Source organism: Sinohyriopsis cumingii, unplaced genomic scaffold (assembly GCF_028554795.1).
Source record: "Sinohyriopsis cumingii isolate HCF-2022 unplaced genomic scaffold, ASM2855479v2 utg000036l, whole genome shotgun sequence".
Taxonomy (NCBI): Eukaryota; Metazoa; Mollusca; class Bivalvia; order Unionida; family Unionidae; genus Sinohyriopsis; species Sinohyriopsis cumingii.
In genome coordinates, this window is record NW_028315863.1 from 1,621,346 (window position 1) to 1,649,246 (window position 27,901).

At 35.4% G+C, this 27,901-nt stretch overlaps 1 protein-coding gene across 2 annotated transcripts in view; it reads left to right on the forward strand.

Moving 5' to 3' along the window:
* The window catches only part of LOC149775019 (uncharacterized), a 75,604-nt gene that overhangs the window by 18,713 nt on the left and 28,990 nt on the right, over positions 1-27,901 (forward strand). For both annotated transcript variants that reach the window (XM_089944536.1, XM_089944537.1), the window contains exons 3-14: positions 2,995-3,208; positions 4,063-4,164; positions 7,141-7,276; positions 10,643-10,764; positions 11,949-12,137; positions 17,481-17,666; positions 20,732-20,983; positions 21,708-21,926; positions 22,708-22,896; positions 23,979-24,566; positions 25,560-25,721; positions 27,575-27,736. In XM_089944536.1, coding sequence (XP_089800662.1) covers positions 2,995-3,208; positions 4,063-4,164; positions 7,141-7,276; positions 10,643-10,764; positions 11,949-12,137; positions 17,481-17,666; positions 20,732-20,983; positions 21,708-21,926; positions 22,708-22,896; positions 23,979-24,566; positions 25,560-25,721; positions 27,575-27,736 — 2,521 coding nt within the window. The remainder of the gene's footprint in view (positions 1-2,994; positions 3,209-4,062; positions 4,165-7,140; positions 7,277-10,642; positions 10,765-11,948; positions 12,138-17,480; positions 17,667-20,731; positions 20,984-21,707; positions 21,927-22,707; positions 22,897-23,978; positions 24,567-25,559; positions 25,722-27,574; positions 27,737-27,901) is intronic.

Genomic DNA, 27,901 nt, shown 5'->3' on the forward strand with positions numbered 1-27,901 from the left:
GACAAATTTAAATGAAGGTAAGGAATTCAGTGCTGAGTTGGTATTAGACATTAGACATGACCAGGTGTGATTGGCGAAATGACGTTGGGAGATGCACGAGTGGTCGAGTGGTCTAAAGTGCTCACCATTCCAGATCACCGCCATATAACCACTGTCTGCGTAGGTTCAAGTCTCGGGCTCGACTAATGTGGGTAAGTGAGAAAACTTGTCAGTAGCATCTCGTTTGTCAATAGTTCTTCCCGGGGTTTTCAAAGGTTCTTCCGTCACCATTTATACTGGCCGCCATGCATCGCTTATCTTGTGCTGAAAAATGGCGTTAAACCCAATAACAACAACAACGTTGGTAAATGAAATAATAACGGACTCCTCCTAGTGGGGAAATGCTCTAAACACAAAATCCTAATAACCATCACGGTCTTCTTCTGCATCACAAACTGCAACAATGTCTTGGATGCACCCTACCTACAAGTTCTGGCTTCGTATTCAGAAGAGACATATATAATGTCTGAGTGACGAAGATCATGAGACGTGCAGAATGTTGACTGACCACAGACTCGTAATCTTCAAGCTCAATATCCGGATGCAGCCTAGCGGACTACCATAAGGAAAATGTGTTCAAATGGCTTAATGTTGCCAAATTGAAACAGAAAAATGTGAAACAGAAATTCGTCGCACAACTGTGCAGCAAACTAGATACATTCAACACAGTAGGCCTGCTTAGAACAAAACACTCCATCATCTAAAAAGGCAGCCCTCAATAACATTAAGAGGACTCTCTAACGCAATGCAGCGAATTGCTAGATGCATGACACAGCAATGCAGCAAATGAGATTCAGTTCTGCACAGACACGAATGACATGATGAACTTCTATGATACTTTGAATACTATGTTCATCAGGAACCTGACAAAATGTCAGGAATAGTACTCCAGCTAGTACACGACATTAACTGACCTGACATATGCCTTTGACAAAGTAATGGAAAGCTTTGCTGTCCATATAAATTCATCATGGTGATGCGTCCGTTACATGGTGCCAAGCTCATCTGTGTCGTGTTCGACGAACAGTCATCTGAACGACTCCCAGGCGCCGATGAAGTCCAGCATGGCTGCGCGTTGGTCCCAGGTCCTCTTTAGTATCATGTTCTCTGCCCTGGAGCCTTTCTTGACCATGACAAAGAGATTAATTTAGATACCGGACTAATGGCAGGCTCTTCAGTCTGAAGAGTCTTCCTTCGAACACAAAGTTACAGGAAGTGTCCATTAAAATCTCCGATTTGCTGACGTCTCTTCCCTATGCGTTTGTCTTGCAACATTTCTGTTCATCTTTCGGTTTTACAATCAATAGTAAGAAAGCACCAACCTACAATAGGGAAGCCATACGCAAAGCCTACCCTCACTGTAAATAACCAAACAATCGTGGTTGTGGACAAGTTAACCTATCTCGGCAGGACACTGTCAGGTGCAGTCCACATTCAGGATGAAGGCAGCGAAAAAATTGCTAATGCAGGTATGGCCGTTGGCAGACTACATGCGCATGTGCAACGGATTTCAGAGGGATCATACTATAAATACAAATTAAGGTCTACAAAACCTCTGAGGGTTATTGAAGAATTCATACTAAATATCGATAAAAATTATGGCTGGCATGTTTTCCAATAACCTTTATCAAGTAAATATGGACCAGATATGTTTTCTATAATTCATTCTTTTCATTTCTTTTATGAATTGCAATTATTCGGATTTGATTGACTTTAAAAGTTATTTGGATGTGATACTAACGTTTATTTCGTCTTTTTTACAAACCAAACATTGATAACTCCGACGTATTGATAACTTTGGGGTGAATTCAACACGGACCCGCCGATTTTGTTAGTGTATATTTTAGGAATAATATCAACAGTATCAGCTAATGTTATGATGAATAAGGCAGTATGTTTTTATATGTTCAGATGTGTAAAATCAGACTGAGCAAGTTTGGAAAAAGGAGATTCATTTGATATGCAATTTCATGTTCGTTCATGTCACTAGTACCAATAACCTTCACATGGACTTTGCTTTCATTATGTAGATGTTAGTATCTTTTTAGTGATTTTGGATGGATCTGTTATATTGTAGTTAGAAGCAATGTCTTCTTGGACAGACTGGCCCTACGTTTATAGGGAAACACTGGTAGGTTCATTACCCTTGCAAAATCGCGTAAGGTGCATAATGTGAATCCCTTTGGCACTCATAACGGAACTCAATTCAATATTTACGTCTAAGGCATTGTTAAATACCAAAATTAGTTCATGGCAAAACAGAGTTCGAAGATCGATACGCACGGCATATATTGATAGTGTTTCTCTTCCGGAAACTTAATCTGATCAATCTTGATTCTCTTTTAGATATTTTGAAATCAGTGCTTCTCAGAACTGTAAGATTGTTTGAAACAGGAATGAATATCCCTGCTTCCTTTCCTTTTCTTCGAATCTTTCTGAAGAAATGGTTTTCATATAATAACAATAAGGTTCATTAGAGTAAACGATAACAGTTAATGCAAAGATAGATTTTGTTTATATCGTTTGTTCAAGTACATCTTTGTTTGGTAAGACGTGTCTATACAAGAAGCCAGTGAGATGCGTGCCTTTATGTTTTAAGCTCAAAGGTGTAAAGGGTACAGTGTCTAGTCAATAGAAAAGTGCTTCACACACATGGTATTTTGTCCGATACGTTTTGGAGGAAACGGTGGCTTTTAGAAAGAAACTGGATATTGTTAGCGACAGTTTCTGCCCATGCATATAAACATCGAATTATGTAAAAGATGTAATTCACGGTAAGCAGAGGTAAACACAATTATATTTCGTAAACTCCAAAAGCGCATACATTACTAAAATTACCGTAGGGTGATTTTTGGTTCTATCAGCCATTGGTCAGATTTTGCAAAATCTCTTTGATACGAAATATTAGACATGGTTTAAACTATGCCAATTATTTTTACTATTTTCTTATTTTAGCTTCAGAACATACTTCAGGCGTCCAGGGAAGAAACGTGTTCATTGGAAAGAATTCATCATTTGATAGAATCATGTGACACCAATGCAACGACCGAACATGCAAGTGTTAATGAGAGCAGTCGATGCCTTTTAAAAGAAGACACAGATGGGAGAACGACCGAGCTGATATGTTTAAATGGTTTATTCTATAAAACACATTCTGGAACTGACGTAGGTACGAAAATATATGATGCCATTTAGAAACAATTATTGTTTATCATTGTTTGCTGTTAACGTGTCAACGATTATCATAGTTCTTATTATTTGTTTCACTTCAGAATACTAAAAGTCGCGCTAAGTGACCCAAGTTAATATTTTTAAAGGAAAACAAACCTGAGATAATACAAATTTTCTGTGGATATTAAATAACTAGCGACAACATTTGTTTGTTTGTTTTCGCTTCAAGCAATTAATAATTAACATTATTTGTACGTATCAATATGAACCATGTCATATTGCAGCTGTAAAGATAAAAGTCCACTGTTAAGAAGAGCTCTACAAATACTGAACGTATTCGAAGCCGAGAATGAATGGATAATATTTATAAAGCTATATAGCACGCACAGTTACTTCAAGAAAGACATGACATGTTTATATAAAGTATTACTAAGCAATTCAGTGATGATTTATTTCATATCTCTTTAGTCAAAGAGAGAATTGGTTAATTGAGTAGTCTACATTTAAAGCTTAGTTAACATATCACAAACTATATCATGTTCAGGTAATCGAGCTAAAGAAAGTCCCCAAGACAGACATCACTGCGCCCGACAATACATATACAGAAATGGCTTTTGGTCGCTAGTCAAAAGAGCATCCATTTATTTCTGCAAATTATTTTGGCAGAATGATTGAATTTTAACTATCTTAAATTGATATCGTTTATTTAAAAACATGAATCAATTTTCAGAGTTTAGGATCAAAATTATATGCATGTCTGAAAGCAACTCTCGACTAATGAAATTCTTTACCGTCTATATTTCAATAGTCACTAAATTCACTTTCAAATCTTTTTTTTAATTTTATTTTTAGGGCATGCGATACATAAGCGATTCATTGAATGGATAGTAATAGGAATAGTATTACTAGGAGTGACGGCTGGACTAATCACTTGTGCTATATTATGTAACAAAGGTAAGCATCAACAAACAGTGGTCGTGTGGAAATAAGATGTGCATATATGACAACAAAGAAAAAATATGCACCGCCACCAATAATAATCCAGTTCGGTTCTTATGAATTGGCATGCTGATTTTCTGAAATGCATATACCGAAAGTATGGCAAACACAGTTACGTCAGACATAATTATAATTGTAATAAAATTTCACAACCTGCTTTCTTTGGGAGATATATCATTAAAGTATGTAAATTCTTACGCCGTACCGGTTTGACGAGAGAAAGAGAGAGAGAGAGATGGGTGGGGTGGTCATTTCCACTACATTACTAGTAATATAGATTGAGTTTCCCTTTGTCTTCGAAATGGGTTTAGAATATATGGCTATTACCTTCCATTGGAAATACAAATACTGATGCATAGAAGTTGTGTCAATGTACAAAAATTTTCAGCGTGACTAACATCAATTTAGGAAACAAAATATTGCCTACGTTTTAGCATGTCCAGGCAGCTACTGTTCTAATCCAGCATATATATATATATATATATATATATATATATATATATATATATATATATATATATATATATATATATATATATATATATATATATATTGTAATTACTTTGTCAGCAACTGAGAGGATTTCGGTTTCCAATACAATCACGATCCTTCGATTCTACCAACGAGATATTCGTGCAATTTTGCTAACGTTATGGTCACTCAGTTCGTTTATGGCACTTGTACAATCGTTGTCGTCTAGTGTCACAGTGGCCTATTTTCTAGACGATCTTGCGCGTTATACTTGTACTGAAACCATTATTCACCATTAAACCTGAACACACGGAAGAAAACAAAGTTATATTAAGTGTCCAACTTTGTACGTCTTGAATATCCCATTACTTCATGATATTGCCCGTAATTACTGATATAGTTTTGTTGTTGTTGTTGTGGGGTTTAACGCCATTTTTCAGCACGATGGGCTATACATGGCGGCCAGTATTAATGGTGGAGGAAGAACCCGGAAAACCCCGGAAAGAACCACCGACCCACGAGAAGCTACTGGCAAGCTTTCTCACATGCCCACATTGGCTGAATCTTGGACTCGAACCGCCGCAGACAGAGGTGAGATGGCAGTGATCCGTAACGAAGAGCGCTTTAGACCACTCGGCCACTCGGGGCCCCGATATAGTTTTGTAATTTAATAATGATGTTAACGATGGTAATTATGATGGTCATGATAATGATTCCTGTAATCACACCACATATAGCATTTTGATTTGACCAAATGCGATTTGGAATTTTTGTTAGCGAATTAGTTTCATTATTAAGATATCCTGCAGGAAAACTAATCCTACTAGTTTGAGAAAGTGAATTGAATGAAAGCGGGAGGTAGCGTTAGACAAGAATGAAAATTTCATGTTTGATATGAAAACAGTACTAATTCAATGACAGTGTTCATTTTTGAAAAGACGTATGCAAAGTTATCGATGATAAATTGCAAATATGTTTAACTATCTAATATACTACTTCCTTCTTAGGCTTATACCATCATTAGTCTTCATCAGTGGAGACATTTCTTTCGATGCGTGTGTACCATTCGTAGTTTACGATGATGATCACGTCATCATTAGATGATAATGATGATGATAATGCTGATGATGATGATTAGAAACAACTAGTGGATTTGGTCACAACAAATAAAATAAAATGTACAGAAATAAAGAAAAAAATACGCAGCCATATATGCATACTTAAAAGGGTTTGCAGTGTATTCTGTGAGTTATGTGAGGTTTTAAGGATAAGGGAAAGCGTTAAAGATACGTTTTTCATCGACGATTTATTTATTTGGATACATATTAAAACTAAATTAACTGTCCTCTTAGGGGCATTGTCCATTTTGTAAGTATGCGTAAGCGTCATTCCGAACATTTCATTTTCACTGCACCAGAAAATAGTTTACGAAGAGCCGAAAACAACTTCTTGGTTGGAATCGCATTCAGCTTTGTAAATACACATACACTAGCATTCATGTCTTATCTAACTGCTGAATCGGGATGTTGTGTCATGTTTGAACGCTTACACTTGTAACAACTCGGAAATGACGAGCAATAATATATTTCATTGGACGAAAATATTGGGTCATGGGGATCCAGTAGTAGTGTTTATCCCATAAGACTTCAGCACCTGATTGTACTTATGTGCTTTGAATGTACACGTACAATGAGAAACAACCTTTATATGTAAAGAACACCCAGTAACAACTGTTAGCATCTGTTCACATATGTATTGCTCTCCGTCAGTATTAATTTAAGCGAAGTATCATTGGATAAAATAGATTGGCTGTGTAATGGAGCATACATATATATGTATTGCATCATGTCATTCCCAGGTCTTTGGTATTATGTTAGGAAAGGATCATCAGTGCGGAGAATAGCTCACTTCTTGTATTGTAAACACTTCATCGCGTACAATTTTTGTTTCCATTTATCATACATTTGATGTCCTAAGCCTGAAACAAAACCTAACGTCCCAAAATTGTGATATTCATTTGACCAGCTTTAAAGTAATCGTTTCTTTAATTAAAAACAAAAAACAAACCATTGTCGAGATTGCACAGTTTACAGGTTATGAATTTAAATATCACGTGATTGTTAATTGTCCTTGACTAATATATTCTTTGCCAATCTTCTGTTGTAAGGTATGTATTGTTTAAACCTAGGCATGGATCATTGCATGCTCCTATAGCGGAGTGAAAGGGAATGTTCCAGCTTATAATTACGTTCTATTTTTATTCTTGTTTGAGAAAGAAAATGAAATGAGTTAAAAAACGTTGGAAATTGCCATCCACACAGTATACGCCCCATCTAGTTAATAATCAATAATGATAAGGAATATGAGAATGCATTTTCTGACCTCATTGACAGTATCAAACCTACGTAAACCGAAATTATTGGTAGATGGTGGCTGATTTTGTTTTATGCATAATTGCAGAGAAACCAGCACCGAAGATCAAGACATGCCCTCCTGATGGTCTATTTAGTTCTTATGAAGCAACAAAAGCCACTCGAACAGGAACTGCCACCTGGACTGATCCAGACTTTGAAGTATTTGACGGATCAAAAGAACAGTATGTATGCAAGGCGTTTATTAACAACAACTGGTGAATAATCTCCGGTTTTAGTTTGTTACACAAAATTTACAGCGATCTACTTATCAGTCTGCAATGAATCAAATCACAGGTGACTGAATGACTTCCAAAATTTTGACTAGGGAAAGTCAATCAGCCTATTTTATGTTTTTATACCTTCCTACCTACTTACGCATATACCAAAAAACCTACCTACTAACAGAAAATGATATTCTACTCTGCATGCATAGTTCTGCAAAATCCGCCCCTTGCTATTTTATATTTACAACGTTTTCCTTTATATGTTTACAAATCAGTCTGGCTAGTTTCCAATCGCACACAAAATGATTACACACACACACACACACACACACAGATACACACACACACACACACACACACACACACACACACACACACACACACACACATATATATATATATATATATATATATATATATATATATATATATATATATATATATAATATTAATAATAATTATTTTGGGCAGGTATATCACCCAAGTATAATAATTCCTGCTAGGTACGTTTTTGTAAACTTTTGATCTATAGAATCAAAAGGTATATAAAATCTTAAATTTATGGAACGTTTCCAGTTTTTATTTGTAGACAAAAGCATAAAATTTGACAGGAATCACAATGGTTTGAGAACTAAAACTTTAAGCAAAATAAAGTGTACTGCCGGTCAAGGTTCAAAGCGCAATAATAAATATATCTTTTCAAACATATGTCAACATATCTAATCCGGTGTCACTCGTATTCGGTTACAAGAATGAGTGGGTTCCTGAATCTAATTAAAGTCAGAAGATACACTTCTCCTCCCGCAACTTTTCCGTCAAGATAAAATAAGTGTTCTTTATTTCTGACTGGACTGTCCTGAATTAAGCTATAATTCTATTTCAAACATTAATGAAGGACTAATACATGACACACCATCAACAAAGCTAAAATGGTAAGAAATACAGCATTTGGTGTAAAATGTAGCCCCGCGTAACGATAACTCAACTTTCGATTTGAATCATCTATATATAAATTAATCATCAAAGGCGAAAGAACACCTCCTTGCCTCACTTCAAGGAAGAAATTGGATACCTCACTTTCCCTACCCCATACAACAACTGTTTGCCACACCACTCACATAGGACGTGAACCATGTTTACGTGTAGCTGACTGACGAACAACATTTTAAACAGTTTCTAATGATTGACCCTATCAAATGCCTTACTAGCGTCTAATAATAGGTACCGTCACAGGGCTATCATGTTCTAAATATATTTGACAGTTTCTTCAAATGCATAGAGGCATACTTCGATTGAATTTGTTTGTTAAGCGGAAATTCATTATCAGAAATTGTGATTTCACGTCGTTGGTGTACAATACGTTCAAATATTCTCAAAAAATTGTCGCAGAGGCGATTTGTTTATAATGAGGTTTTGTACTACCGGTTGTAGTGGTTGTGAGATTAGCTTGAAGAAAGTCATGAACAAACATGTTCTACATATAACATGTCAGCCTGCACATTTAACATAATATTGCACAAGTAGTATATGTTTGATCTGAGACAATGAAATCAGTGCCTAGAAGAGGCCTTGCCTGCTGAAGGAACATGACCCTTATTGGAATTGTTACTAACACCACTTGTATTGCGGAAGCATTCAAAATGCATTTAATATGCTTCGTATGATATTTGGACTATGATTGCCATCAATACAAATTGGTGGCTTATTTGAAGTTGCAGAAGCAGTTTCTTTAATTTGCTTCCAGAATTTACGCTGGTATAAATGTTCAAATTTAGCTTGGAAGAGCTGTGTTTTAATTGTCCCTTTTAGGTCTGATGGTAGTATACATTAATTCAGCTCTAGCTGGGCGTAATGATAAGCAAATGCTGAGGTTTTTCATTATCATGAAAAATAAGACAAGCGTGGCAATGGGTGCATGGTCAGTGCAGATTGTATATTTTGACACGATGACTAGTTTTAGATTTTCTCACTAAGTATTAACTAAAGTTAGTTAACATTGTAAATATATATGTGCGAAACACCATTATTCTGTTTGGGGCCCTGAGTGGCTGAGTGGTCTAACGCGCTCTCCGTTACGGATCACTGCCATCTCACCTCTGTCTGCGTGGGTTCGAGTCTCGGATTCAGTCAATGTGGATATGTCAGAAATCTTGACAGTAGCTTCGCGTGGATCGGTGCATCTTTCCGGGGTTTTCCCGGGTTCTTCCTCCACCATTAATACTGGCCGCCATGTATAGCCTATCGTGTGCTGAAAAATGGCGTTAAACCCTACTGCAACAACAAAAATAACAACCATTATTCTGTTTCAATTCCACAAGATTACTACAGTTGTGATCACTATAGACGTGATTGCTATAGACGTGATTACTACAACCGTGATCATTATAGACCGCTGCACAATAAAGGTTCCCTATCTTGTTTAAAAACAATGCAGACATTTGATGATAATTGTTCAGTCTGACAAAATGATGCTGTGTATCACAATTTAAGAGTTCACGGGCCATGAATTACGGCCAATAAGTAGTTCAGTATAGACAGTCAATAAAGTATGACTATTGTCGACCACTACTAGGATATGAATTCTTCTCCTATTACTTATAGCGGAATAAATCTATCATATAGAGACGCAATGATTCTAGCACGAAGGAGAATTGTCTAAGTCACTGAGAAAAGTTAACTTTGTTGATTGGTCAACTACATGTTTTAATTCCGATATGAACTAACCATGTTCATCACAAAAGTAGAGATGCTCATCTCCATTGGCAGTGGATATGAGCGTTTTAGAATTCCAATCACTGATGCATTTTGTACATAGCATTTTCTACAGTAACATATATTTTGCCATAGTAATTGACAACAATATATCATATATACCATACGGTCAGTAGATATTTGCAAACATAAAAAAAATAATCGATTGGGAAAATCGTTTTTTTTTATCCGCGGAAGTCACGACCGAATTTATAAATCCCTATCCTTAATCAGTGATTAAATGGTTACATATTAAATGTTAAATGGTTTAACAAAACTCTTCCGTCGAGTCAAACTGACGTACTTTTAAAACTAATACGACCCAATAATGAGTTTATTAGGAAAGTAATTTCTTCGGAAATAGAGACGTGTAATCTTTGTTTGCAGTATACTGTTGCAATGAGAATAGGATTCTGTTTCTGCTGTTTTATAAATTGCACATAACAGCCAAATATACGACATTTACTATTATTCTGTCTAGATGATACTGTGTTTATTGTTACATTAATGGTGTTTTTGTTCTTTAACAGTCGGGATATGTATTTATGCTTTTTTGTACTTTATTTCTCGAAGGGCCAAATGGAATTATTTTGGAAAGAAAGACAAATATCAGGAAGGTAACAACTATGTCGTCTTCAACGTAACCGATAAAGGCGGTAGATATTCGGTGTGTGTATTCAACATCGAGATAAAAGGTAATTCATCCCACTATTCTCTCATAGATTTAACTATCATTATATTAAAGATTAACACTTTCGCTAAATAACACGGATGTTTGAATCATTTAATATTTGAAATCAAATAGTGATGACGACGAACAAGTTTCGCCCATTGCGTACAATGTAAAATGAATTGGTACTATATAATGTAAAGAAAGAACTTCTAGTTTCCTGACAGTATAATGCTAATGAAATTCTTTCCAAGTTCGAAGATCTATTGTCCTAGCATGCACTAGTGCAGTCTCCCGATGAACAAGTTCTCTCGATGATAACCTCGAGTCACGGTACATCGCATTAAACATGACCCGATTTCAGTCAGTACCATTTCAGTAACGTAACAGGATTTTCAAGGAAAAATGTTGCCTCTTTTTCATTTGAATTGAGTATGGTAAGGCATATAGTGTCTACACTTGGTGATACTTGAATTGGTTATGGTAAAGCATATAGTGTCTACACTTGGTGATACTTGAATTGGTTATGGTAAAGCATATAGTGTCTACACTTGGTGATACTTGAATTGGTTATGGTAAAGCATATAGTGTCTACACTTGGTGATACTTGAATTGGTTATGGTAAAGCATATAGTGTCTACACTTGGTGATACTTGAATTGGTTATGGTAAAGCATATAGTGTCTACACTTGGTGATATTTGTTAGTTCTCGAGTATGTGAGTGTGGACTGGATTCATTGACCAGTCAAACGCGTTTCACAGAAGGTTGGGGGTATAGGAAATCGTTGAATATCAAGAACATCATGATAATCCCATGGTAGATTAGATTGTTTAGTAATTGCACATGAATATAAAAATCTCAGACACGTGACCAAACACTATCTGTATGGGGGAGCAAAATGTATTAAAACAGCGTTTTTGACCGAATAGAGATATGGATTCTATTTTTGTTTGCCTTTAACATTATATTTATTATTTTGTTTTCTTAATATATTGTTGATTTGCTTTTTTTGAATTCTGGAATAAATATTTTATTTGTGCTGAAATTTCTGAAAAAGATGACTGTTTCATAGTTAAATATATTTATATCTGTGTTCTCGTTTTTGAGAAATCTTGCTTTAAGCAATTTGTATGAATTTTCCAGTGTTCTTTGTCTCTCTAGTTGTTTAAAACTTTAACATCATCGAAATAATGTTATGTCTGTTGTAGTTATAAGTTGCCAATCACCACCAATACCGCTAACGAATGGATACATTGAATGTGATGCAATCGGCTATATATATGGTGCGAGCTGTCGTTACAGTTGCCATCCCGGATACAATTTGATTGGTTCCCAAACTACAATGTGTGATACGTCAAAAACATGGAGGACTGATGGAGTGCAACCAGTCTGCGAACGTAATGTTGATATTGCATAGATGGGAAAAAAGTATAGGGTTTCGGGTTAAGGGTTCGTTGAGAAAGGATGTAGACACATCTATTTAGTGACATCTCAGGGAGAGAGATACAACACTTATACAAATTTAAATATACAGTCATTATTACGTAAAAGAAGTTGACAAATGAAGTTTCTTTTGGTATCAGTTTTCCTGAATCTTTATCTTCTTTGACCATTTTACTTAATTGTCTTCAATATAAATGTCTATTGATTTTTTTTTAAAAAAGTCACATCATTATTTCTCAGTATTTAACGTATTACGCGAAATAAAATATAATATGGAGGGATTATACTAATCAAATGTGTTAAAGATAACGTGCCGACAAAGATATCGAATAGAAAACAATGGCATTTATAACTGGCTAACAAGAAAATTGTGGTGGCAGAAACCACGTGAAGGGTATATAATCGACTTCTATATTTTGTCAATATAAATGACAAGATTAATTGATAATGATAATAGCTTCACTGAGTGTTATATAGACTGATTGTTTAATTCTTACTTTCTTTCACAATGAATACCTGCAAATATGTCTATAAAACGTATTACGTTTAACAACGCTATGTAATAGACAGTTTTTACAAACACGATTTCTTCTTCTTTATTATTTCAAGACCTTTGAACAATTTATATGCTCACAATGAGAGAGCGGATAAATCAAAACAATATTTTCAGTTTGTAGAGGCAGACTTTATATCTTGTTTAATTCCTAAGATCCAACCGTGGGCACACCCTGTAGATATAACTCTCTAATTTATCCTGTATTTGTAATTTATAAGTATCATTGCTTAAATGAACATTACTATCCTGCTGTTCGTTTCTTTAAAATCATTTTCTTAATTTTTTTTATCTGAGCAGTAGGTGCAGTGTGTATATTTAGAGTCGAATACTAGGTAAAGCAGATGGTAATGATAGAATACGGAAAGTAAGCAGATGCTAGTACATTAATATAGAAAGACGTCTCATGTACAGTTCACTAACTCAACTCTAATGTATAGATGGATGTGAGTTATTTGGACCAGCTGCATTATCAACATTATATTTCTACGAATCAGGTGGAACGCGATGATTTTAAGGTATATACGAATCATTACAGAGCGGAATATGACTAACTTAGAAATTAAAACATTAATTTCTTTCTATTGATACGAATATCTGATTAAATTTATATTTGATTTAATTTAATTGGTTGTTGGTTAGCTTAAAAAAACTTTATTCTATTACATGCTATTGTAATGTGATCTTATTTACTTGATTTGGCATTTTTTTAAATAGAAAAATCAGTTTAACCTGAATCTTTTCATAAACACCTAATAATAGAAACACTGTTTTTATTTTTGTCTTAGTTTCCGACCTAGGATCAGAAGTCACTCAGTGGAGTAAACAACTTTCTTTTTTTATTTTATTCTTAGAGCAAAATGATTGGTTGTTTCAGGGTCATATGGAAGTACGTGACTTTAAGATGCAAACATGATCACCTGACCCTCTATTTCAAAATCTAGGTTTTTCCGTAATTGCACAGAAGTGTGATTTAATAGAGCTGTTTAGAGAAAGATTTTACAGTTTGGGTTTTTAAACACTTGATGTCAAGTTGTTTTCTACTGTGCTGACCAGATTTGAGTTTCGAGTTTTATTTTAAATTTTCTTCAGATTATTTGGATTCTCAAAAAGTAATTTGTTTCTCTGAAAATATTTGAGTGCTCATAAAGAATTCATGGACAAAGACATTTCTTCCAATTTTATTCGGAAATTCAAACACCGAAATATTATTTGTTGTGGTCCAACAAAGAACTGTTTGACACTTCAGTGCTATACAGGTTACAGCATACGTCATCGCCTTCCATTTTTGGATTTTTCGTCGGGACTCGAACTTGAATTCATTAGAACATTTCATTACTAGGACATCTAAAATTTAATTTTGGATTATTCCTAGATTATTTTTGGATTTGATTCTTAAAATTGTAAGTTACTATTTTTCGTTTCTATGGTGTTTTTTCCAGGGAAATAATTAATTTGCTAAATTTTACAAAGCTTGTCGTTTTTAACTCTTTCTGTGTTACTGTTGATTAGAACCTAAACAAGTGATACTATTTATAGTTAAGTTGGAATGAGGTCACTAGTTTATGAAAACAATGTCAAGGTTTCAGTCTTGGACCAATTTTGAAAAGGTGATATCCTTCCAGTTTGATTCAAAGTAATCATCATCTTTGTGACAATTAAGTTCACTGTCACCAATTACGCGTCATCCGCCTAGTAAAGCGACTAATTTTAGTTTATAACACGAAAACTATGCATTAAAGAAAAACGTTGTTTTGCACCTAATTCTCAGTCAACGCAGAACCCACTGTGTTGAAATGTTGCTATTGTATAAGTACAATGAACAAAATGTATTTTGTTCTCTATTTAGCAGCATTAACTAGAGTAAAAGTAACAATTATTATGTTGCTTCATTGCGAATGATTTGCTATGCAAGTGAAACAGAGATGTCTCGGTAAAACGCTAAATTATATTTGACCATATTTATTTGAAGTCTTCGAGTTATGTAACTTTTATTGGTGTACACTTCCATCGGCATGAGTGACCATTGTCCTACATTTAAAATATGCGTGATAAATGGTTTCACACTCCAATCATTTCAGCATGCTATAGCTTTAGACATGTTTTCAATTAAAAAACAGTTCAAAGTAGTCCATGGATATTAAATGAATATTTGATGATGTTAATTAGATTACTTCAACTTAGTCACTTTAGATGTAAATGATGGGAGTATTCCTTTGAAAAGATCACCTAGCTGAATATATAATCAGCAAACACAGCTTACACTCAGATCATTAGAATCCATCAAACCACGTGCTAAACGTCACGTCCTTGTGCGTATTAACCAAGAAAACCAAAAGAAGAATGATATTGTACGAGGCATTAATCTGAACAAACAAATCGCATTAGCAACAACTGGTTCACGAATATTAACAGCAACCAGGACACATTTTGAACTTTCAAAGGAACTAGAAACTGGGAAAGGTTGTTTCTAAAATTCACATCTAAAAGCTATAGAATCTTAAGAAATGTTGTTGTTGTTCTAGGGTTTAACGCCATTTTTCAGCACACGATACATGGCAGCCAGTACTAATGGTCGAGGAAGATCCCGGGAATACTCCGGAAAGAACCGACGACCCACGAGTAGCTACTGGCAAGCTTTACATGGCGGCCAGTATTAATGGTGGAACCCGGGAAAACCCCGGAAAGAACCAACGACCCACGAGTAGCTACTGGCAAACTTTCTCACATACCCACATAAGCAGAATCCTAGACTCGAACCCACGCAGACAGAGGTGAGATGGCATAGATCCGTGACAGAGAGCTCTTTTGACCACTCGCCCTCTCGGCGCCCCAAGAAAGGTAGTACTTGTATTCATAAAAATGAAGATATCAGTAGGGCGTTCCATAACGTTCCTACTGGCATTGCTGAAAATAAATAACCAATTATAATTATACTGATTCAATTCCTTTGCGAAGGAACAAATACCCGATGATACTTTTTAATAAATGTCTTTCGTAACTGACGGTAACATACTAAGGTATCTACGAAAGTTATAAGTAACACAATTCGTATGTGCTTACTTCATGACTGTTGCGGATAGCAGTTTCTTTCAGTTCAAAAAGCGTAGTTTATATATGTATTCGTAGTGTTTTAAGTCTAATCAATGTCTATCCAAATAGAAAATTTGCATAAATCTGACCCTCTTGAGAGATGCAATTTGTTAGACCTGTTTCATTCCTTTGTGTCTTATGAAGAGTTCTGCAGATACCTTTTTGTGATTCTCGAACGAGCTTTCTTGACGTAGAGTTCATGCCTTCATCTCTTGCTAGAATAACTAAACAATTGGACGAGGCCTTAGGTAATGTACACCCAATAAGACTTTTATTTGGTGAATTTGGGAAAGATATAGACTTACTTCATCATGATTCCAGTAAACAATCTCAGTAATAGCTCTTTAAATTTTCTCAAGTACTTTTTTAAAGGAAATACACCAGATGTTACCATGAACCTGACACACCTGAAGGAAAAGGTGTACCTTGTGGAAAATGTCAAGGATCTATGCTAGGGGCAATTACTATTACGCTGATAACAACCGACAATATATAAAAAATTGGAATGGCATGCCATTTATGAATGAATGCGTTAAAGAAAGGCTATATTTATGTTCAAGGGTGTTTAATGTTTATATGCTCAACAAATGATGTGTTTTGTAAATGGACGAATAATACTAACATAGATAGTGATATAGCAATACCACGCTCAGTATCATCCAATAACTTTATTATTTCTTATCACAAACATGAACTGTATGACAAATTAAGGCAAAATTGATTTTATATAAGTATATGCATATATTATATTAACGCTTCTCATAATATTTACCTGTGTGTGTGAAAGAAAAAAGCCACAGTCTTTTACATTTGTGTGCACGATACTCTCTGTACACTAATGCTTAATACTTATTGTGTTTGATACTTGTTTTCCATCAGCATTTGATAGATGTGTTTCTACATATGTAAATAAATATCACAAGGGATATTTATTTTTGTAATAACTCGGTCTACCTTTTAACAACAGGACTTTATAATAATAATAATAATAATAATAATAATAACAATAATAATATTATTATTATTATTATTATTATTATTATTATTATTATTATTATTCAGTGCTCACACTAAGAATCTTTTAAACATTCCGATTAGCTATTACCACCAGCAGAACTATCAATGCTTTATAAGAGAGAAGCAGAGAGTTCAGCCAAGTGTTTCGATGCCATTGCGCAGAATTATCGTTGCGGTTGAGTATAATTATTGTTGGCAGTGCGTAGAATTATTATTTGCCTTTGCGTAGAATTAATATCGACGGAATGTAGAGCTGTCGTTGCTACTGTATATCATTATCGTTGCCAGTGCGTAGAATCTTCGTTGTCGGTGCGTAGAATCTTCGTTGCCAGTGTGTAGAATCATCGTTGCCGGTGCGTAGAATCATCGTTGCCGGTGCGGTTAGATATATAACAATTTAAGTTAAGATCTTTGATGAAGGAAAAGAAAACACAACTGTAATATCAATATGAAATGTTTTACAATCAGATTGGAAAACCGTAGAACTGTCAATATCGATAGAACTTGTTTTCTTTTACTTACCCGCTCCCATTTAGTTACCACACATGATATGAACGATGATTTACATACCGCTTCATACCTTAGCTAGGTTAGATAGGATGTAATGGTTTCTTATGATTTTAATTTGTTACAGCTGTACGGTGCCAGCCTCCTCCACCCATAGCTAGCGGGGCATATGAATGTACGGAGCAATCGTCGTATTCCTATCCGACGGCGTGCTATCCCAAGTGCAACCAGGGGTACACACTGGTGGAAGGCTTTGTCATCCAGTGTAATACCGCTGCACAATGGACGGTTAGCAAGAAGGCAGTCTGCAAAGGTAAGATTGGTAGGAAATATGAATCGTAGAGTTGTGGCTCAGAGGAACAAGTGTGGTTATCAGATACTACGATAACAGAAGCATTCGTATGTAACACATAATTATACATATTTGCACTAGAACTCGTTTAGGGATAGTAGGGGTTTTTGCATAGCCATAATTTGTTCGAATAAATATGTACGTACTTTCACCAAATTTTGTAGCTGATACACCTGAATGAACCGCAAACCCATTCATAAGACGTATGTCCCAATGTCTCCGAAAGGTTGAGTCGTTGTTAATACTACTTGCGGTTAAGCCGTTTTTACGGTTGAAAATATGCTCAACCTGTATGGTGCACCTGCAATAGACACAGTAAGACAAAAACACTAAAACTGCAAGATTAATATAGAAGTTTACAAAACCTATGAAAGATAAACACATATAGCAACTATGATATGTTAAATATGTTACGACTAGGTGGTCTTAAACTGTGTAACAGAAAGAAAGTGAAACCAACAGTCAAATAAAATTTAAAATCAAAATAACACAAAATAAAACAATTTAGTTCGCTAGAACAAGAAGTGAAAATTTAAACGACAGTTACATTATTGTGAATTAAATTGCAAATAATCCTAAATGTCCGAGATTAATTCCAAAAGTACAGAATCTTTCGAATGAATTCCAATATACTTGATTGTCCTGATTTGTCACAATGATATAATCGAGAACGTCTTGTAAAAAGTTTTCAATCATCCCAAAGTAATGATTTAGTCCCACCTAGGAGCACTTTGTAATTGCAATGAATAATTTGTATAAATAATTCTTAAAGATATATATGTGAACTCTCTGATCACAGATTCACAAAGGTTGATATTAAACAGGAAGGAATAAATGTTTAATAAGTCATATATATACTAATTTCACTTGACCTTACCCACAATGTAATTTCTGGAAAACGCATTTTTTTTCTCCAGTGGAATGTTGGACCAAATTATAAACAAGTTCACTTCCAGGACATTCAAAATCCTTAAAGAAGGTTAGGCCGTGAGCTCAAACTTAAGTGAACGTGTTGTTTACAAATGATTATTATCTTGAACTACAATTTACAAGCTACAGACTGCGGGCTTAGCATAAGTTTATAGCAATCCGTGTTTTATTAAAGTCTGTACTGCGCTGTAGTTTGAATGGTACAATAAACAGTGACAGTGCTGTATTTCGAAGGACACTATTAATCTGGTTTGCATCCAACGAATAAGCCAATAAACACGTAAATGGACAAATCCACATCAATTCAGTTTTATCTTGTAAATAATAGGAGATTGTCAGATTCAACGTTGTAATGCTTCTTGATTACACTGGCACTGGGATCGGCCCATAAATGATCTCAGCATAATCCAGTGTCCCCTGTCTTACTTAAGTATACTTGATACAAAGCTGTATGCAACACAAATTCTAAATAATGCAATACTAACGTTAATATCTAAAGCATGTCTTTATGTTGAAATTAAAGTGTAGAGGACAAAAATAGGAGACAGCGGGACAGAAAGAGATAAACTCAAGGTTGATGTGATATATCATTCAATGCTATGATGCAATCAATCTGCTTCTTTAATGAATAACAGGGACCAATTCAATGTTCTCATTTCGTAAAATAAATATTAACATAGAAAGAAATAATTAAATAGATTTAAAAGTCTTGCTTGGCTAATTTATACATTAGGATCTCCCTTGAAAGAATGCACTCGATTTTCTAAACCATTTTCATATTAACAAATTGGGATTATCTATAAATAAAAATGACTATACAGATTTGATTTTGAGAGAACTGCATTAATGCTTCAGCTTGGTCAAGAGAATATTGGTTTTTGGTACCTACCGCTCCATCACACAAACTGGTGAACTGTCCGTTCTTTTGTTTCGTTCTGAACTTAAAGAAGTTATTGGCTCTGAAATTTCTCGTTTGAAGAGGAGAACATTATAGAGATGTATAGTACATAGAAAAGAGGAAGAGTAAATAAGAGGCAATCGTGGTGCTTCGACACTAGTATATTTGCCATTCCTCGCATTCTAATCATTTTTTGCAACAACGAAGTCCAGTGGCACTCAAAGGAAGCCTTCATCTCTACAATAATAGCGTGATAAATACATGTCAACCGACGTTGCATTCACTGCTATAATGTTGGCACAAATTCAACCATGTACGTATATTCTTACATACATATGTAATTCGCTCAAGTACACACACACACACACACACACACACACACACACACACACACATACATACATACATACATGCATATATACATACATACATACATACATACATACGTACATACTTTTCAAAAACGTAGCTGTAACCAGAAAAGATAAATAATATACATTTTCTGACTGCCTTCTCATTGACGGGCAAATAAATGAATATATTAATTTTCAAACATCAGGTGAATTTAATACATTTTATGAAGGCATGCCTTCACTTAACCGAACGTAACATAATTTGAAGAGAACATAAATTTCTAATGCTTGTTGCACATATCTTTCTTCAAAAATTTAATCATTTTTCATTAAAATCATCCTTATGGTGTTTACAGTTGGTACGGTGCAAGTCGATTCAAATCGACCATTGTAGCGCCTAGTTTCTTCTGGAAAAGTTCATGCATAGGTTTCACGATAGTAAATTAAATTTTTAGCTGGCTTATTTGATAAGCTAAGCTCTGTAAAAGTTGTCTCTACTTCATATTGGTGTTATCTACAAAACGAACACTAGTTAATCATACTTTCGCTGACAAAAAGTATACTACTTTGGCATTTTTCAAATAGTACTTTTGTGCCAGTAACATTATTTATTTAAGGTCCTAGCTGAAGTTCATCCTTGCACCGTGTCTTATCGTTGGAAATATGCCTTACAAAAACAATTGTTTGATGAATGTAATTCAAACACAGTTACTAGTATTAATCTTAATTTGGCCTTGGATGAAATAAAAGCTGTATTCGAATTATCTCAATGTATTTTTACTTTAAATATATAAAGGATGGCTTTATGTAAAGAAATGTGTTTTATGCTCCTTTTGCTTTTGCAGACAAAGAGCCACCAATGATCACGTGCCCAGGAATGCAAACATACTATGCTGACAAGGGTCGGAAATCAACGTTCGTTACATGGCCGTTACCTACAGCCACTGATTCCTCTAACGAGACTGTAACAATCACACAGGTGGATGGTCCACTTGTAAACACCACCATTTCTATTGGGATTTATTCTTCCCGTTACTATGCTACAGACCCAAGTGGAAACGTCTCTCCCTTCTGTTCGGTCAATATCGAGGTGAAAGGTATTACAAAAAAGTTTAGGGTTTATAAGGATTAAAACTAGTCCCTATTCGCACCATCACATCCGCGACGTAGTACCGAAGAAAGGTTTGATGCTCAACGACATTCATACCCCTCGCCACCCCCAACAAGATATATATATATATATATATATATATATATATATATATATATATATATATATATATATATATATATATGGTTAATCACTGTAAGGACATCAATAAATACGTGAATAAAAGCGCCACCTAATAGCAATTATTCTCTGTCTTATGTCAACACCTTGCATTTGACTTGTCTGTTCTTGTCATGTTTGTATAAGATGTTATAATATCACTGTAATCAATTTCTATGAAAAAGCCCAATGACCACATGAAGAATATGTGCAGTTTTGCTTCGTTGGATTTGTAATATTCTTGGGCTGTACATTTTTACAAATATAACAAGATAACAATATAACATAAACTTGAAAGTAGCGTACTTTTTTACGCTAGCTTTATCATCATAGCAAATTAGTTGAAACCAGCGTGCGTGGCGCACACACACAAACACACACACACAAACACACGCGCACACACACACCCAAACACACGCGCACACACACACCTACATGCATATATATATATATATATAGAGAGAGAGAGAGAGAGAGAGAGACAGACAGACAGACAGACAGACAGACAGACTGACAGAGGTGAGTGACTACTTATGCCGTCTTTATTGCAGAGATTCAGTGTGGTACACCCGAAAGTCAGTTCCAAGACAAGTACATTATTTTTTCCTGTCCTTTCGGTTATAGCTGGGGTGGAGTATGCGAAAACAGGTGCCAATTTAATTATCCATTAAATGGATCCAGAGTCATTGCATGCGAAACCACACCTAATTCAACAGATCACGGTATCGGCAAGTGGGAATCGTTAAATGGCACGGATCCTCAATGCGTTGGTAAGACAGTTCCTTCGATTTCTGATGTTATCTCTCAACGACACGTTTATATTGTCCATATGGGGTTGCTTTAAGTCCTTTACCTTGACTCAGATCTTGCCCAGGACCCATGAACGTCATTCACTCGCTATACGATAAATATATCAAGCCTAAGCCAGAAAGCTGTTTTAAATGACCGCTCTCATGTACTCGAGAAAGGAACATTAATCAGTCAAAAGTACGCAATATAAGCAGTTAGCAAAGTAGGGTAAATGCATATATATAACTTTTGTCCATAATTGTAAAGTGTTCTTTAAGATAACGTAAATATTTGGCATGGCCCTTTGACCTTAGAAGCTTCTAGAAGGCATACATTCAGTTGGTCTTGTTTATAAGTTATAAATAGGTTGTGTACAGATGCTTGAGTTCAAGGCCTATGTTGTTTTCGACTTTTTTAACACACAACCTGGTCATTGTATTGTGTCCTAGATTTTTTATGAGGTTATTGTCATAAAGAAAGACTCGTTAATTATAACACTTAGTAAAGAATATACGTGTCAGCGTTTGCAATGATAAAGATTAAATATTTCTCACCTTGTGATTGAATAACATTGCTATCATTATAATTATTATTATCGTTGTTGTTGTTGTTGTTGAAACAAACAGTGCATTGATAAACTGTATCCTTTATAACACAAATGCAAGTATTGACCGAAAAAAGTTTTATAAGTTATCATTTAACATTAGTTTTTTGCTACGTTTTTTTCATAAGGATATAACAAGATTTTATTTTTCATAAAAGTGATCACGTGTCCTGAACTGCTTCCTCCCAAAAACGGAGCCATAGCGTGTCATGATACGATAAACAACAGGCCGTTCTGCCAGATGTCCTGCATGAAAGGCTACGATGTTGAGACCAAATTCTCAGGAATATTCCTATGCTCTGACAGTGGAACCTGGGTTCCGACAGCCACAGTGCCTGACTGCATACGTAAATGCTATTACATTTGCTTTAAAAAGAAACAACACATCTTTGTTGTAAATCTAGAAAGAAGTATAATAAGGGCTGGTTATCAGGCCATGAAAACAAGCTGATCGTGGTCTAGTCTAGTTTCCTGCTTAGGCCGATGCGGGCTCTACAAAAATTGGAATAAAAAGGTGACAGTATGCATTGAGCATACTAAGCAGGGATCGAGACTAATCGTGGTCTGCCTGTAGTTGTCTCCCCTAGCATTGATTTTTTTTTTTGGGGGGGGGTATTCATGTATCTAGATTAAGAAAGGCATATAGTGAGTTGTATTTCGAAATGCGAAAAGACAGGATAAAATGGTTTTTAAATAATACGTGATTATAAACTTAAACGTTAAAGTTAACCTAGCATATGGACCGACATAAGAACAGACGGACCTTCGAGGCCGATGCGGCTCTACAAAAATTGGAATAAAAGGGTGACAGTATGCGTATGTAATGTCACAGTTGCCACACATTTAAAGCATGACTGGATTACATATAAACCATATGTGAACCACACATGCAAGCACATGGGTTCAGCCTGATACATATGCTATATATAACACATATTCTGAGTTGTAGATTATGTCATGAATATTGCACATAAACGTTTGTACTATATGACACTGGAAAATGTACACTGCAAATTTACTCAATAGATAGCTCGTGCATAGAAATTACATGTGTTTATGTATGTAAAGTGAAAATGTTTCATTCATGTTTTACATATGACATAAACATGTAGAAAGGTCCGATGGATTTTCCTTGTTTAAATCGTATATGTGTGACAGAGGCGAATAATGTATCACAGTTTTCCTGTACCTTTAAATTAATTTTTAAATAACCAAAAGCCCAAATCAAAACCAACATGGAAATCTACTGAAAAGAAAATAATGTAACTTTATAGTCAAAAGCCATTTTCAGTCAAGTAAAGAAGCGTGGATTCTCATAAAGAATTTGCGTTCAAATACACAGACATTAATGGCGATACATCGTGTAAGAAACAAAGTTGTCCTTTCATTATCATGATCAATAATGATGATAACAATGATTATTTTTAAGGTACCCGCTATCCACAGTTCATGCAACTACCCAGTAAACTCTTCTACTTCACAAACACGTGCAACATATCCTTGGACGAAATAAAAGCGAATTTCTTAAACGCCACCCGCCAGACTGAACAGGCTTACAACATAACAATATGTAATCCAGATACTGGATGCAAAGCGGATGATGTGACTGTTACGTGCGGGCAGGTCGCTCGACGAAGACGACGCTTCGCGATACCCAGTTTCAGACACTCAAAGCGTGTATCCGCTAGAATAAATATGGGATCAGACTGGGATAATATTGAGGAGGGTGACGTCGAATATGACACTTTGAGAGAACGCAGGGCGATTGAAAATGCCGTGACGGTGGCTTTTTCAATTGTAGTTCCGTGGAATCGTGGAAACATGTCTTATTTTGACGCATTAGACCAGCATGATAACATCGCCAAATCCGTTGGAAGTAGAATTAGTACAGCGATCTTAGCTGGAAATTACAATTTACCTGGATTGGAGCTTCGAGAAGGCTCTCTGCAATATAGCGAATTCGGCGAACTTGCGGGTTGTGAAGATGGAATCCTAAACCAGATGACTGGAAAATGCGGTACGTATGAAGAATAAAAAGTAGCAAATGGCGTTTCAATCGCATGGATTGGTCATACATTTGTGGCTGTTGTAGGTTTGTTTGCGTAGAAACATGTTGGCTTCATTTGAAATCCTAAATGGAATCGTACCTAGCAAGTACTTCCATTTGCATGATACTGTCGTTTCATAACACTGATTTTACTGAAGAAACTTGCCCTTACATTCCTACGTTTATAAATCATACAAAGGCCCTAGCTGATGAATATTTCAAGTAATTGGGCGATCCGCCCAATTACTCAAAGTTCTTTATATATAGAAATCACAGGACTTGACAGACAAGATAACTTCTCAGATGATGTGATTACAGATAATGTACACCCTTAGACCAGAACTTGTGTATAAACCTTTTACTTCCTCTTTAAGCCATAGAAAAGTGTTCATTCTCGCATGTCAAGTAGTACTTTACAACACAGAGGCTTTGGAACACTGCATAAAAAAATGGACCCGTTATTCTAGCATAGGAAATAATTACAAACAATTAACTTTATTTAATGACACTATCGATCACTTTGATAAACGAAGTCAGAGTTATCAGTCGAAATCAATTAAAATCATTCCAGAATTCAACTTTTGCCGCTTGCAGATTCATTAAAGAACGCACCGAAACGTATCGTTATTCAAATCGTAGAACCTATTAAGTGGAACGTAAATGAAAGCATAGCTATTCGAACAGTATTATCCACTGAGCGGAAAAAAATTATTTCCTGAAGAACTAGGTGAAGAGTGCATTTTTGTTTCATATAATGTCCAAACTGCATTGCAGCGTATTTTAGGAATTTGTATATCAACACATATCAACTCAGAAACTAAAACTATTGAGAATGGGTAGTTAATACTATTGAGGTAACTAATATATTACCATCTTGTTGAAACACAAAGCATACCCGATAGAGAAGGTGGCTGGCGTTTGAGATTTTCTAATGTAACTTTCTGCATGAATTTACTATTTCAGAGGTGTGTTCCTCAGGGAAGTACTACAATATCAATACGGCAAGCTGCGAACCATGCCCAATAGGGTTTTATCAGGAAAATGAAACAGTAGGGGACTGCACTCCTTGCCCAGCCGGTACGAGTACGATTATAACTGGGGCTAAAATATCTGCAGATTGTAAAGGTGAGGATGCTGATATTGGCCATACACTTAGTTCACTATTCTTGAATTTATGTGATAATAATTTCAGTTTGCATGAATTAACCGCGTTTTCTACAATTTGATTGGATGTCAACTGTCCTGTGATACTGGTCTGGAATTTTTACACATCGATAAATTCTGCGGACTACTTTTGGTTTCCTGTTTCGGGGTTATTTTATGTGAAGTTGTATCAATATCAACGCATTAGACCCCAATAATAATAACAACAAGCCAAAACGACCCACCCTGTGATTTCCAATCAAAATTTAAGAACCCCACAATGAATTCGTCCATTATAAGTTAAAACAATGTAACTTCCCATAGTTGGGTATTTATCGATGTGTAAATTTTTACCTAATCACTCACAAAGTTAACATAAAGTCCTTCTGACTTCATTTACTTTGTGAGTGATTAGGTAAAATTTGCACATCGATAAATGCCCACACATGATCATTTAATCCTATAAACATGTACATCGGTCTTTGTTTTCATTGTTAACATTCTAAACTTGATTCTGATTCTAAGTGCTATGCTAGGGTTTTAACCTATGTTTATTTAACTGCAGTCAGAAACTTAATGGTAACTAATTAACATGACATTTAATTTTGCACAGTGTGATAGAGATATTAGCTACATGTTTTATTGTTTTAACTTTCCAAGTTTGATTTCCAAAACTGGTGTAAACAAAAAAGTCATACGTGGTAGATGGTATTTTCACATTATTTGATAAAAGAGGAATACATTTGTGGAGGATATAATGTCTGTCTGAGAGAGAGAAAGAGAAAGAAAGAGAGAGAGAAAGAAATAATTTGCGTTTGTTTAAAACGATCTTCAAGAGATTACCAGAAGTTTACACAATGAAACAGTTTGTAAGAATTAGAACAAAATTCATATGCAGTCTAAATTTTAAATTGACAATAAGTCCACAAGCATCAGAAAGAAAGTTATCATCATTGTATTTCGTACATTGAATGTTGATTGAATAGACGCGATAGATCAACAGCTGAAGCGTTGGAGTCGTGCCCAGAATGATGCATGTTTGGTTCCTACCAACAGTACAATTACCGTGGCGTGTAAGGGGACAACATACTTCACTCTGCTTGCCTCAGAGTGATATAGCCTTCTAAAACGTAGAACCCCATGGTTTCAAATTTTCAAAGTGCTTACATTCTTTTACAAGAATAAATTGCCAGGGGGATATGCTCGCACATTTAGTGCTTCAAACATCGATGCCATAAAACAGTACACTGTTATGATCTGAATTTTAAAACCTTGGATAGTTCCAGGTACCAAAACTACTTAGAGAATTAATTTCGCGCGCGCGCGCGCGTGTGTGTGTGTGTGTGTGTGTGTTTGTGTGTGTGTGTGTTTGCTACGCACAGATTCCTATACCGCCGACTACGTACCATCATCTTTTGGTGATGTGTGCATAGTGGTGATGGTATAGAGATCGGTTCTTACTGGCAAGGAGATGGGTGTCATTTTCCGAATCTCGTAGAGTACGAACTCATATTCTCAATCTTTTATGCTGATGCTTTTTATTGTTATTGATAATAATTATGTTACTTATTATCAATCATTCTCCAGTAAAACACTATGATAGGACTTTCTGTTCCTTTTGTGCAGTATAATCCACCTGATATATACCAGCAGAACTTGCCTCGCAACCTTATTCTTTTGGACTAATAATGATAATGCTTATATTTCTTGCCCTCTGATTAAGTAGATTTATATGGAATGTTGTATCTAAAGTTGGTATTGCCTAATAAAAAATAAATCACTGTATAATTCTCTCAATGACAATAACATTGTTTTAATTCTTTACTTATTTACAGACATATGCACCGCCGGCAGCTATTCATTCTCTGGAATTTCCCCTTGTGCCCAATGTCTACGTGGATTTTATCAACCGGAGAATGGTTCACGCAGTTGTCTGGCTTGCCCCTCAGGAACGACAACTCTCTTCTCTGGCAGTCGTTTCGAAATAGATTGTCAGGGTAGGTATACAACAATTCCTGGCTTACATGTCTTAACAGTTTTCTTCGATTGCATCTCTCATTAATTTTTAAATCTGAAGGAGCAATCTACATTCATTTTAAGACAGTGATATCATTGATTCATATTTGACATACAAACACACAGACAATTCTCTGAAAATTCTG